The 14,610-nt window shown below is 45.5% G+C and overlaps 1 protein-coding gene across 4 annotated transcripts in view; it reads right to left on the bottom strand.

Annotated features, from left to right (window-relative positions):
- Tfap2b (transcription factor AP-2 beta) overlaps positions 1 to 14,256 on the bottom strand; it is a 28,757-nt gene extending 14,501 nt beyond the window's left edge. For 2 of the 4 annotated variants that reach the window (XM_048445638.3, XM_085679406.2), the window contains exons 1-3: positions 13,974 to 14,256; positions 9,153 to 9,611; positions 4,300 to 4,360 (exon numbers count right to left, since the gene is read on the bottom strand). In XM_048445638.3, the coding sequence (XP_048301595.2) occupies positions 4,300 to 4,360; positions 9,153 to 9,611; positions 13,974 to 14,054 (601 nt within the window). In that variant the 5' untranslated portion in view covers positions 14,055 to 14,256. Of the gene's footprint in view, positions 1 to 4,299; positions 4,361 to 9,152; positions 9,612 to 10,821; positions 10,849 to 11,062; positions 12,020 to 13,973 lie in introns of those variants that run through there. The other 2 variants (XM_085679405.2, XM_085679408.2) reach the window with 2 other exon arrangements.
- Positions 14,257 to 14,610: the final 354 nt, after the last annotated feature.

The raw sequence follows: 14,610 nt of genomic DNA, 5'->3' as shown, positions 1-14,610 counted from the left end.
GGTCCTGTACATGTTTACAATTTTCTGTGCAAACATTAAAAAGTGGGTATTCCCTCTCTTCAGCTCTTAGATTGATGGTAAGGTCTAGATCTCTCTCTCTCTCTGTTTCTGTCTCTCTCTCTGTCTCCCTCTCTCTCTCTCCTTTCCTTTTCCTTTTCCCATGAATTATTCCAGAAAAGAAACATATCGTGAATGGATTAATACTTCTCTGCTGTGAGTGAAGTTTTAAGAAAAATGAAGGAAAATTAGAGAAAACCTTGTTCAGTAGTAGACTATATAGAGATTAGTGGGCTAGTACTTAATTTCTCTTTAAGAAAGCAACTTCAGAATGAAATTGAAAATAGGAGAAACTGTAGATGACAAGACCTGTAGTAGAAAGAGAGGAAGAAATTAACCTGCCTCACACATTAAAGCTGTGTGTCCCCCTCAGGAAAAAAAAAAACTGACAACTTTGAGAGCTACATTGGGAAGCAACCAAGAGATAGAATACCCTAAAAGTAAAATCACTTCTCATGATTGGGAAACTATTGCAAAAATTTGCATCCTCTGAAGTCTCCTTCTTGTGTACATTTTATTCAACAAGTTCAGCAGGTGTATACAGGTGGGCACCAAAATTGTGCCAAGAAGAAACACACACACTCACACACACTCCCCAATATCTAGTGTTGACATTCTTTAATGGCAGAATATGAGATCCTGAAATCTCAATGGATCTCATAGTGTTTTTAGAGTGTCATCTGACCTTGAGAACGTCATTTCTCTTCTCAGTCTGTGCACTTGCAAATTCCCACACTTAGGGGGAACGGAAAGGAATGTCTGACCTTTCCAGTTTTGAAATTCTATGTCTTCTGATCCTTCCTGTGCTCTCTCTCTCTCTCTCTCTCTCTCTCTCTGGAAAAGTGAAGTTCTTGAGAGGAAACACAACTTTCCTGGGCTCAGACTCACGTTGCGGTATTCCTTCTAGGCAATAGGAAGAATCTCAAAGGAGTCTGCTAGAATTGAAATTTGGCAATTTTATATTCCTCCTCTCCAAGAAAACTCACACCGAAGTGTTTGTGTGGAAAAGGGGCCAGAACTAATGGAGAAAACATGGGAGAGAGTGGAGGTTGAACTAAAAGTAACCCAACAGGATATCCATAAGACCAACAAAAATGGCCCACAGACACAGAATTTGAACCTTGGACTCAGGCCTCAATAACCTTTCCAAGAAATTCTGACATATTTTCTGCTGTCTAATGTGTCAAATAGATTGTATGTTGGTCACTGATTCCAAGTCCCCTTTCTTCAAGCCTAGGTAAGTCCTTTAAGTTAAGCCATAAAAAGACGGGAATGATCATTTATGTTAGCTGGGCACCCCCCCACCCCTCCCCACCCAGATTCCTAATCTTAATGGAACTGAGAGTTCAGAATGATTTTTTAATGTCTCGTTGGATTTTTAGACTGTTAATGTACCGAATCCTTCTCATTATTACTTTATTGATTGCTCATTGACCAGCCCCCTTCAAATCGTATTAACCACCCTCTGCCGGTTTAGATTAGGAGAGTTTAAAAAGCACCTTTCATTACTCCCCCCCTCCCCAACTCCTGCCACAGAGTTGAGACTCGGCAGCTTAATGGGAGCTCTAATGGGGCAGCTAAGAAGAGAGGGGCCACGGTCCCTGCCGATTGCATTAATAGCTCAAAGGGGGCCAATACAGAAAATTAGCCGTAAACGAGCTCTGGAGATCTTCAAATGAAAGAGCCATTTATCACGCTGGCTACCTTCACTCCACTCGTTTGCTCTCTCTACTGGGAACAACTCATTTCCTCTTAACTAAATTACTTCAGAAATGTCAGCTAAGCCCACACAGCAAACATAACAAGAGAGGGAGTCTATAATGTATGAGGTGATGTCAACAGGGAAGAAAAATTAGATGGATTAAATTTTAGGAGCGGCCATGACACAACTGGACAGAAAGACACAAAGATAGATAAATACATCTTTTATGCCTAGGTTGTTAGGCTCCATAAATATAGGAGCAAAGATGTGTAGATGTAGACCAGTTGCTGGCCTTTTACTAATGAAGCATAATTTTCTAAAAACTGTCTACATGCCCATTGGAAAACAAATTAAGCAACCAAGTCCCCTGCTAGTTGCTGAAATTTAGAATATTCAGTTCAGGAAACTTTCTCACCTCTCCACAGAATTAATCTCACAGAAGCATCCCTCATGGGGATGAGACTATGCAAAGACGAGAGATGAGAGGCTGGGAAGGAGCTAATGAACCCATAACTTTATTTTAAGTGGTTCCTGGTGAGTTAGAAAAATAAATCAAACATTTGTTCATTTTTTGCCCATGGCTTTAAAAAGATAAAAATGTGATATTAGGATCTCTTCTTCGTGTAATAAAGCAAACATTTCAAGTATCAAATAATAGAACCAACCTAACGTCTGTATTTCTACTACTCACCCCAACTCAATTAACATGAGTAGGGTGTTACCTTAGTTTTTTAAGCTGAGAATGCTTTTTTTAAAAGCTTTGGGGTAGAACATGTGGCAGTCTCAGAAAAACAGAGCAAGCAACTTTAGTCACCGGTCTCCTTTATCTCTGGAAACAACCTCATGCATAAATATTCATGTTTCTCTGGCAAACATATTTAAACACTGCAACCAATGCTTCCCACATCTAAGAAAATTGTGAATCCCATTTTGCTGGGCAAGCTAAGTCCCAAATATTTTTATTGGCCTGACTATTAATAACATTTCTGATTGGTCATCTGCTGGGCATGTCCCTCTGCCAGCAAATTGATGTTGCTAGGATACGGAACCCTGAGCTAAGCTGTTCTAGCTTCCCCCCCCCCAAGAAAGGGAGGGGGGATTAAAATAACAATGACAAAAGGGAACAGGAAAGCTCCTCCCTCACCCACCCCAATCAACCAGCAATTAACCAAAAGAGAAGACTCCAGAGGAACCAGGGAAAGTGAGCAGTCAGCAGGGCTGCCAGCCCGAGCTCGCATCCTGAGAGTACTAGCTGAAGGAGGCATTACCTAAAGAAGAGGTGGAGAAATACTGGGCAACATTTTAAAGCCTATTTTAAAAATCATTCCAAAACCAAAAGGCATCACTCGGCTACCGTTTTCCCTGTCTACCTCACAAAGCTACAGATCCATGCCTTTCTGGAGGAAGGAAATTGAGCATCCTCTTAACCTTTTTGGGATTCTTACTCCACAAGCTGCCAACCACTTCTCCAATTTGAGGCTGGATGGATGGCTTTCTAAATTATCTTTTTCTTTAATTATTTTTGTGAGTGTTAAGTGGCTCAAGTGAGTCACAAATGACTGAAGTTGGGGACTGTTGACTCCAAACATAAGGACCATCTTCCTCTAACCTCAATCAGAAAGGACTATAGTCATTAAATCTGTGTTTTCCAATACCAATCCGTATGATAATTAAAGACCGCACTGTGTACACATTCGAACTCTTAAATTTGTGGCGTGTGAGTGACATTCGGGCCTGGAAGCAGCTACTCTAATCGTCAGACATTCTCTCAGTGACTGTCAGAGAAGAGCAGGAAAAAAAAAAATTAAGCAGCTGCAATACGCCTGAAATGAGTTATTGTAATTACATTTAATTAGTTTAATTAGTTAATTATTTTGCTTACAGCTGTACAAGAGACTGCAAACATTTGTTAATATCACATGCCCTTTAACAGTATGGGGTGATGCCACAGTCAATCACGAGTGCATACACAGGAAGATCTAGATGCATGCCTAGTCTGCCTCAGCCTCTCAGGGTGAGCATATTTAGCAAAGCATTTGGCACAATTAAAATAATAATAATAAAAAGTAACAACTCATAAGACACAGAGAACTGGTACCAAAATTACCACCAAAAAAGAAATCAAACCAAAAACAAGGGGGGAAAGCTACCCCCTCGACACAGACTTTAACATAGCTAAATCCAGTTATCAACCACATAACAATAGAACATTTTTGAAGCCAGTGCTTCCCAGCTGTTTCTACACATCATAATGGCTCAGACATCTAAGATGCATTTAGAATGGCTACCTGATGTATTATGAAAATAAATGGCAATTGTCAATATAGCTCTATTTCTCCAATCCTGGTTTCTAACTGAGTTTCCATTCTGCTTGTTCCCATTTTCTTTTTCCCAGCATACCCTTTTACCTAGTCTGATAGTCATTAAACTGATTTCAACAGACATTGTTTTGTGATATAAAATGATGAATACCCCCAAAGTGAAAGTTCAACATACAGACATTGAAATCTTTGCTTACTTTTGGAAGGAACAATCCATACCTTTTTTAATGACTGACTGGTCCAATAGGTTCATGCCGCTGTTATTGGCATCTTCAACTGACTGTGAAGATAAAAACATCACCATTCAAATTGACTGGATATTAAAGAATTGCATACATAAATCATGTCATTCTAAACGGGAGTTTCTATTATTTCCATTTATATTAATTCGCAAAGGAGGTTTTATTATTATCCTTATTATCTCCAAATCGACAGAGAAATGAAATTCACTGAAATGGTAAATTCTCCCAGTAGAAAAAAAAGGAAAGCAGAATATATGAGGGACAGCTGGGATGCAGTATTGGTTTTGTTATTATCTGAAACACAGATATCACACAGGCATGTAAACTTTTAGATTACGTGCCCATATGAATTGTGAAAAGTTGGCAACAACTGAAAGATTTTTCACCAATATAAGTTAAGAGCAATTTCGGTTTTTCCTTCTATCCTAGTGTATTTAACCCCAGAGCCAGTTTTACAAATACATAATAGTTTACATTATGGGATTTTAATTAAAGTCTGAGCAATTTGGAATGGAATGCAAACAGCGATACAAAACCCTCCAGGACCTCACAGCCACTGCAGTCCACACAAACACACACACACACACACACACACACACACACACACACACACACACGTTTCTGTGTTTCTGTGAGCTCTGAGCTTCTTGGTGCACGATGCCAGTCCCTGCATAGTCCCTACACACCCTCCCACCCTCCCACCACGCTGGTGAAGCCGCCCAGCAAGGTGCACACCTGTCAGGAAGGCAGTAACTATAGAAACAGGCACACATAATGGTACACACGCAGTCAAAAGAACTGGATCCTTCTAGTCAACACCTTGGTAATCACAAGCAATATCAATCTTCAGTTTCATCCCAGAGAGGGGAAGTTTCAGCTCAGAACTGGCAGCACTTCTGAGAGAAGAGTTGTTGGAGTGAGTCCCTAGCTGTCAGGATGCCTGGGAACCGGCCTTCTAGCAGTGCATCACAGGGTGTCAAGAAGCAATGATTTCACCCTCCCTATTTCCAAAGACAATGCACACTGCCTTCCCGAATCCCACGACTTCGCTTGATCCTTAGGAACTTAAGTCTGAACCAATTTGTCACCCACTCTGTAAAGAAGTGTATGAAGATCTTGGGAATGAAGTGTTTCCCCAGCACTTCCTACCCATTCAGGATGCTTCCTTGAACAGGGTGTATGTCCATCACAAGAAAAAAAAAAAAAGAAAAAAAAAAACAAAAAAACAAGGCCTGCCACAACTTAGCAAGTGTGGCCTGAGAACAGAGATGGAATGGCCTGCGGGTGGGGGGAGGGTATGCTCACTTCTTTCTTTTCATTTTTACCAGACACCTTGCTGCTCTTAGAAAGCTAGGGGTGGGTGTTTCTTCGTTCGAGCTGTTCCCTACATTGTAGACCTCCATACACACCTTAATAGTGAAGAGTCGCCTGAAAAATATTTCATGAAACTTGTTCATAAGTTTCCAGGGGACCTTGTCACACACACAGGCACGGTCACACTCACATCGCCCTTTTCTAAACTCGTGAGTCTGTTGCCAATGGCTCCGGGTCCATCCAGACAGGACAGAAATATTTGCCCGTGTTTGTGGGAGCAAAACCCATCATGTACGGTCCTGGACCCATAAGCCCCCACACCTCTCGCTCATGTTGGTGCGCAAATATGTATCTACGCCTCATCAGCGACGTGGGGTAGTTGTGGTAGTTAATGAGAAGGCTCTTGTCTGATTTTCTATCTAATTACGGCCGCCTGCTGGGTTTTTGTACAGGATATTCACGCAGCATGCTGGCGCTTAATCGTCACAGGGAGGATCGTAAAGATTTAATTAGGACTGCATGCGGAAGCGCAGAAAAACAACTCAGACTCATAATTACTAGACTTCTTTAGTTAAAAGTGATACCAGGGATTGCTTTAAGACACAGGGGTGTGTTTGAGCATAGTGTGTGTGTGTGTGTGTGTGTGTGTGTGTGTGTGTGTGTGTGTGTGTGTAGGGTTCACTGAAAAGCTTTATATGTTGATACTCATGGGTGGTAGAGGTGATGGGAGGTTATAGAGCCAAGCTGTGAAGAACTAGACGCCCACACGGCAACTAAACAAATCCACAACTAGATGCCCCCTCGTTCTCTTTTTCTGTAGTCATTTCCCCCTGAGTTTTTAACATTGCCCCCCCTTCCCAATGGGTGAAATGTAGCATACCCGGAACCCAGACAGCGATCTGCTAGTTTAATAGCCCCTGTGAGTAAATTGAAATAGAAATTGACAGGGTTTTATAGTTTCATTTAAAAAAATATTAGAAGCATTTGGTTAATTAGCTCCCCCTCTTTTCTCTCACAGGGCGGCGGCCTTGTGAGTGTGCCCTTAGGTCACATGAAATGCCCCCAATGCTGGACCTGTCCACAGGGCCCATGTAGCGCCCTCTGGCTCTGTCTGGTCTCTGGCTGCCAGTGTCCTCAATGCACATATTCCAGAACCCTGAGACAGAACAAGTGACTTGGAAGGCTGGGCAAAACTTCTCTGCTCTCACTTCTGGAGGGTCCAGAAGGGTCCAGTTACCCCCTTGGGTCTGTTGCTTGGTGTCTGAAGACCTCACAGCCTCCATAACTTTAGCCTCTGCACTTTAGACTTCACAGTAAACCCTTTTCTGGGGGAGGGGGAGCTGATCAATTGCATTTCTGCATCTAAAGCACAAACCTTCTCATCCCTTCCCTTTGCCATATCAGCCTTGCCCTAGACTCAGGAGACCTGTCACCGGGACCACACTGAACCAGGGCCACTGAGGGAGCAGCCTCACACAATTAGTTCACTACTGAGACTCACATAGGCTGTATTTCCCCCATCCTTTATATACTTAGGGTTGTGAAGGTCCCACAGGCCTCTCCACAATGCCAGGCTGTCAGCTGGAGGAAGGACAGAGGAGCCAGGAGCACTTTCTCCCTTCACAGTCTCTGAGCAAACTGCATCAACTCAGGCTGGTGCTGGGTTCACTTAAACACTTTAAATCCATCTAGTTGTTTTGATTATGTTACCCCCCCCCAAAAGCACTTCCCTGAGCTTGTTGGTCCCCTCCCTTTGCATTTTGTCAAATACTAAAAACCCTTTAAAGTTCTGGCTTAAAGAAAGCATTCTAAACCCAAAGAATCCCCACCCCCATTTTAGAGAGATATTTCAGGGTCCTGTTGCCTGAGTCCCTTGGCCTGCAGGGTAGTGGTAGGAAGTGATATTCTCATCCACAGTTACAGTAATGGGGATGTATAGCATAGTGGGTGATGTTAGCATCCCCAGGGTAATGGGGATATATAGTGTAGTGGGTGATGTTAGCATCCCCAGGGTAATAGGGGTGTGAGGTTGATCTACCTTCATTATCCAGCACTTTGAACCATACTCAGAAAGGTTAATTTAAAAACTCCACCATGCCTATTACTCCAAAGCATTAAAAAAAACAATTCAATATTTCTTTTCTTACATGGTATTCTAAAATGAGCAATACTTCCAGACAGACACAGCTCAGTAAAACCAACAAAACCATCAGTTGTGGTACTGTGGGCGAATCCAGCCACAGACCAGGTGGTTTCTTCCTTTTTAATAACAAGGTTTCTCTGAAACAATGAACCATCACAGACCACACAGAGATGCTGTTTGATTCTGTCACCACATTTTGACTATACATATGTGTATATGTATACATACATACATACATACATACATACTCACAGCAAAGTGAAGAGAAAGGGCTTGGCTACCTTCTCTTTCCCATTTCGCTTTTTTCTTTGCCTCAGAAATAAGTCTACAATGATGCATAACAAATTCAACTATGCCAATAAGATCCAAACATCAATTAACGGCCTTACGACAATATTTATCTTTTCTGGAGACCCTTTAAATTGGGGGAGAGTGTGTGTGCAGCAGAACTGTTCAGAATCACCCTGACAGTATTTAGGAATCTTTTCTTTGATGTTTCTTTGTTTAGTTTAACCAAGGGTTCTCATCCAAGTCGGCCTCCATTGTGTAGGCTGCAGATGGGATCCTCGGTGGCTGGGAGGTTTGTCCTGAACCTTTTGTTTTAAGAAATAAACACATGCTGCCTCTTCCGAGGGGACAGTAGCATTGGGGAGGGGTGACAAGTGTCAGGAGAGGACTGAAGGGGAATTGCTTTACAGTCAATTAAGTGGCCTTCAGACGACAGTTCCAAAAATGATACCAGGTCCTCAAGGACTCCCAGAACCCTGTTGCAACTTTCTGAGCTTGTCCCGGCAAAGATCCCATTGACAGGAGCCGGCTCTAGAGAAGGGCTCTGAAGCTTTGAGAAATTCAAAGCAAAGGGGTCTTAAACAAACACAGCTAACGACTCTCTTCCTAAGCGACATCGTTCTTAGCAGGCTTTGCTAAAGGGGAGAACACCTGGAGCCTTCAGGGGCCATTGAGCCTTCTTGGCTAAGAGCTCTGTTCTCTAGACAGCTAGCCCTTTAGCGAGACAGGCTCACTCTGGGGTGAACCTAGTGCCAACTTCTTCACAAAAAGCAACAGAGAATGCACATGTCCAGTAGCTGAGTCAAGATGAAAACATTAGCCTTGATGGCAATGACTGTAAACTCTCACGAATGTATTTCCTCCTTCAAGATTTAATGTCCATCCGTCCTGTCATTCACAAATGGATCTCTAGAAACTGCCACCTTGTAGTCACACACTCAAACACACACTTTTGTCCTGTCCGGTCTGTCCGGTTCTAAAGATGACAACCCCCACCCCCACCCCCAGAAGACCAGGCCGCCCTCCCCCCTCCCGCATTCTTCTTTTATTATCTTTTATGTTTGTTTTTGTTTGTTTGGAATTACCTGCACATCTTCCATGCCAGGATGCCCAAGACCGTGCAACGAGAGGCTGTCGCCCATGCCGGCGTCCAGGCCGTGGTGTGCCGAATGTAGCAGCACGTCCGGCCGCCGGACAGAGTGGTAGTCCCTTCGGGGGTCAAGGCCCGAGAGCTGGGGCAAGGCTGCCCGGGGCTGGGGCAGTAGAGAGCCGGCTTCTGAACCCACTTCTTGGCGCTGTCGCTGCCCCCAGGGATGCTGCTGGGGCTGATGCAGAGGGTTCAGGGAGTAGGGGTCGTTGACGTGGGAGTAGGGGTCTTGACTCTGGTGGTAGGGTAGTGGCTGGTAGGGGGGTGGGAAGTAGGGTGGCTGGAAGTCCGATGATGGCGTGTGGGACAGCGGCGGGGCGCTCGAGTAAGGGCCTTGGGACACAGAGCCCAGCTGAGATAGTCTCGAGCTATGGCTTGGGACGCCATCGTGCCGGTCCTGGGAGTAGAAAAGAGAGAAGGAGGAGAAGGAGAAGAAGGAGGGAGGGAGGGAGAGAGGGAGGGAGAGAGGGAGAGAGAGAGAGAGAGAGAGAGAGAGAGAGAGAGAGAGAGAGAGAGAGAGAGAGAGAGAGTTCGGTTTCTGTACGTACAACTTTCCCCGGATAAGGGAAAGGAAGCAAGAGGCTAAACCTTAGACCCAAGCTGACTCAGGGCCACATGGTAAAAATGTCAACAATCCCACCCCGGGAAGCTTCAGGGGACTTAACTACAACAGAAATCGGAAGCTCACCCACTACCCGGCCTATGAGCCATCTTTGGAGAGAGCAAAGCAGGCAAAAGGGAGAGGAGAAGGAACTGTGTGGACAGAGATAGCTCAAAGCCTTGAGTTAAGAATGTAGGACCCAAGGGTGGTGTTTGCTCTTCTAAATGTTTCTTGCTCCCACCTCTTCAAGAAATCCAAAGTCCACCAGGCGAACCTTTCTAATAGCTGTGGTACTGCTCTGGTTGAAAAAAAAAAAGCCCACTTCTGCCTTCACTGGCAGGTAGCTGGCAGGCCCCGGGGCTCACACAAGCAGGAGATTCCCAGAGCGGGGAGGCATCTGCCTGATCAGAGCTTCCAACCACCCCTCCCTCCCCAAGAGGAATTAAATAACTTAGAGTTTGATTGAAACGGATCTCCTCTGCAATCACACCCTAAGCCCACGTTAAATTGAGTTGTGGTTTGCAGGAGTTATTTCTGAGCTTGCTTGCCGTATCACATGCTATTATACTCAGGGTGTTAAAATAAGGAACTGAAGTTGGGAGGTGAATAGATAACCCCCACATCTTTTCTCCCCTCCTCTGCGGAGTGGAAGCCAAGTGCGAGGAGGAGGAAGTGCAGGACACTTTAAGTTTCTCCCCATCCTTTGTGGTAAAAGTCCCCCTGGGTTCTTTCTGTCGAAACAGCCACCTAAATTTCCAAACTGCCTTGACAAATAAAAAGTTTTTTCGGCTCAGCCTCACCCCCTCCCAGCTAACTCTCAGACAAGGCACACACAATGCAGAGAGAAGCAGCTGCAGCCTCGTCCAATTATGGTGCTAAATTACCAAGCCAACGGCACTCAAAGGAAGACAGAGAGACAGAGGGAGACAAGCACACAGATGCAGAGACGGAGAGACAGTGAGAGGAGAAGGCATGCACTTCTGGTACAACGGGAATACGAACTCACCATGGATGAATAGGTGTGGACTAACATCTGGAAAAAAAAGCCCGGTTACTGCTCAAAATCAAACAATGAAATTTCAAAAAATCAAAAAGTCCAGCGGAGAAGCAAGCTGGACACAGGAGCTGAGCTTGAGGTGTTTCCAGGACAAGCCATCAAAAATAATAATAATAATAAAAAAAATCCCCCTCCAAGATGATTGGAGGTGCCTGTCACAGACAGGCAGAGCCGTTCATCTGTCTCTCACCGTCTTTTTGGCCTCTTTTCTTCTGCGGGTTCTCGGGGGCTCCAGAAACAGTCCTCTTCCACCCGAAGCTGGGCTCAGACTGCTCGGGCGCCCCTTCCTCCCTCCGCTTGCCTACACCGCCTCATAATAATTGATATTCATGACTATTAATATTACACGAGTACTTTAAAGGGAGAATGGAGGACAAATGGAGCGTGAAGCAGCAGCGAGCTCAGAGCTCCTCCACTATTGTAAATGACGTTCATTCAGTGGAGAATTACTAGATGTAATCAGACGAGGGGGCTGGCGGAGGCAGACTGGGGGAAAAGTTTAGCAGGAAAGAGGCAGAACTTCAATTAACTGAGCTGGGACGCTCGCTCTCGTCAGGCAACCTCTGCTCTTTGGATTCGGCAGTGTGGGGGAGCCGTGCTGGGGGGCTCCCAGAGAATGTAGGTGTTCTGGTATACAGAGGGAGACTTTCCCAACAGGGAGGAGGTGGCCCTAAGTGCTTGGTGTGCAGAGGAGAACGGCAAACTAGAAAGGCTTTGCCTGGTCATCTGGAGGGAAAAGAAGAGTAAATAGGAGGGCCTGTTTGTTTACTGGGAGCTACACACAGACTTTTTCTGAATGTAGATTTCGCTTTTCCTTCCCCCCCTAAGACCTAGGAGAGATGGGGGCGGTGTTGAACACAGTGCTGTTGCCTTTTCCTTTCCGGTGCTTACAGACTGCACTTTTTTTTTTTTTAAAACCGAGATTTAAAATATATGCAACCGATCTCTTCAAGCACACTAAACGTATCCTTTCCAGGCAAAGCCAGGGGCAACAGAAAATCTTTTGGGATGTTTCAGGAACCCGTTCAACTGGCCTGACTGCCGATTCGGTTAAACTTCAACCGTAGCCCAGACTGAAATAGGCTCCTTCCACCACGCAGTGTGCGGGTTCTCCCAGACTTTTCAGCTGAAAATTTAGGCAGCCTAGAGTAATGCACTCTCTCCTCCCTCCCCTCAGTCTTCTCTCCTCTCCTACCTCTCCTACCCCGTTTTCACCGTTCCCCCACCCTCCCTCCTTTTCTCTCCCTCACTCCCCTCTCCTCTCTTCTCTCCCTCCCCTTTCTCGTCTTCCTTCCCACTTTTACTCTACCCCACTCCTTCGCCTCTCCCCCTCCTTTTCCATTTAGTCGTTTATTTTTCATAAGCAAGGAACCACCATCCCTCTGATTACTTTAATTCCTCTGCGTATACTCAGAGCTACTTCCATTGCAACCCCAGCTCAGACAGCGGCACGTTTACCGTGTGGTGGTGTGTTCTTTAGAATAGTTTAGCGACCTGGACTAGCATAATCCCGCCTTTTAGGAAAGAAAGGCAGGCCAGAGCAAAGCAAACCCTGCCAGGTCGGGCAGACACGGCCCCTCAGTACAGTCAGTACACAACTACAAAGGGGAGACGAAACCTGGAGTCACCCCGAGAAAGAAAAACCTCTCTCTCTCTCTCTCTCTCTCTCTCTCTCTCTCTCTCATTTTCCTCCTCTTCCTTTCCTTCTTTTTCCCTCTCTTTTTTTCTCTTTCTCTCTCACTTTCTCATTGACCTTCAAACGAGGTCTTCGAAATGCTGGGGACTGGGACACACTGGACACTAACTCCAGGCTCCGTAAGGAGTCGCGATCACTCGGGCGGACCCGGCCAGCGGGGTGGGGAAGAAGCTAGTGACTGCTTCCAGACTCCCCTTAGTTGGGCAAGGCCAACCACTACAGAGCTGTTGCTCCTAGTCCCCACAGGGCTCCCAGCTCACGGCCCCGGTTTCTTTCCTGACTGGTTCGTCAGCCTGAGTTGCCCAGCTCCGTACGGTGGTCCAGCCCAGTGCTGCCGGTGCCGGGGGGCCGGGTTTCATCGCTTCTGCTTTCTGCTCTCCAACTTTTCCTGGTGGTCTCCCCCTTCTGCCTCCCCGCTTCGCTAAGTCCCTTTCGCTTTCTTTTCTTTTTCGGATCTCGGGAAAGCTTTTCTCGAAGCTCCAGAACCGTTCTTCCCTCGCTCGACGTCCACTTTGAGTCTTACTTCCCTTTTCTCTTTCTCTTGAGCTCAACTGGGGGGAGATCTCCCCAGCTCCGGGACTGTGGCATTTCCTCCTGCAGCCGTCCCCGGCCCGTGACCCCTCTCCTCCCCAGCGAGCTGCAGAGCGCACGGCGACGCAATAACCTCGCTCGATGCGGACTCCAGAAGCGAACGCTGGAGTCCGGGGAGGAGGAGGTCGAAGCCCCGGAGGGACGCGCTCTCCCGGGCTCTGGTAGCCCGGGTGCACGAAGTGTAGGCAGACTTCGTTAAAAAATAAAAAAAAAATGCCCACACGCTGGCGGCTGCCATCTCTGCTTGGAACCACTGACCCGCAAAGAAGCAAAACACAAGAAAACAAAAATAGCAAACCGTGCCCTCTCCCGTACTGTACTCTATCTTTTCGTACACCCGTTCTTTCCCCTCTTGCCCTAGGTGTTTACCCTGTACCTGGACCCGTTAGTTACCGATTTCAGAAAATTTGTTGTTTTAAAAAAAAATCCAAAGCCCGAGTTGGAGTGAAGCTTGAAAACCCGCTTCTCTCCCGAACTCAAAATGAGGGGAGAATGCTTTTCTCTGTCTACTTAAATTCAGTGGCTCCACGGTCCCCACCAGAGCCTACAAGGGGGGAGGAGAGAACCGGAAAGAAAGAAAAAGAAGAAAAGAAAAATAGCTCCTAAATTAAAGTTGCCAGATTCCAACCTTAAAAGTCCACCCGTCAGCAGAGTGAAGTCTACTAGAGGCAGCCTTAGAAAACTTAAAGAAACCTCAGAAACCCGGCCGGAAATCTGCTAATAAAATAGCTTAAAAATATGTCAACTGGGGTGTCAAGAAGCTCCAGTTTTCCATGTACAAAGCTCTAAAATGCATCTGGGGGTGTCCGCTCACCTCATAGATGTCTTCGTACTTGACATTCTCCACGAGTTTCCAGAGCATGATGGCAGCCTGGTCTCTAGGAGGTGAGTGCATTCATGTGAGGAGCAGATGTCTGGCTTCTCAGGACTCCGCTGTCTGTAATGATCCATCTATAATTGGAAATGGGGGATACACACCAAATCCGACGCTCCTCTCCCATCGCAACTTATATCTGTTGTCTCAAACAATAGGCTGGAGAAGTAAGCCTCAGCAGACAGAAAAACATTATTGCACACAGGACTTAGATACAACGCGCGCGCACACATACACATACACACACACACACACACACACATACACACACGCACATACATATTACAAAAAAAATCATAAACACGACTTTACACGCAGATACCCACATTTAGTTACATAAACACCTCTGGGTCGCAGAATTCATTGACTAAAAGGGTATTTAAAAGGAAGATAGCCTTCAAAGCAAGTAATGTAAGTAGATACATTAAAAATAATCCCTATTTTGAAAATGGTGAATCATCGAAGCTACCAACTAAAGTCTTATAACATATGATAATGAGAAAGTAGGGACATCAGTCTCCTCATTTTCTACAAAGTTTTTTTAAAAGGGGACCATTATTGAGATTTTAAAACACAA

This window comes from Myodes glareolus, chromosome 18 (genome assembly GCF_982192425.1).
Source record: "Myodes glareolus chromosome 18, mMyoGla1.1, whole genome shotgun sequence".
NCBI classification, from domain to species: domain Eukaryota; kingdom Metazoa; phylum Chordata; class Mammalia; order Rodentia; family Cricetidae; genus Myodes; species Myodes glareolus.
Note: the sequence above shows the minus strand (reverse complement) of the source record. Positions and strands in the feature narration are given on the sequence as shown.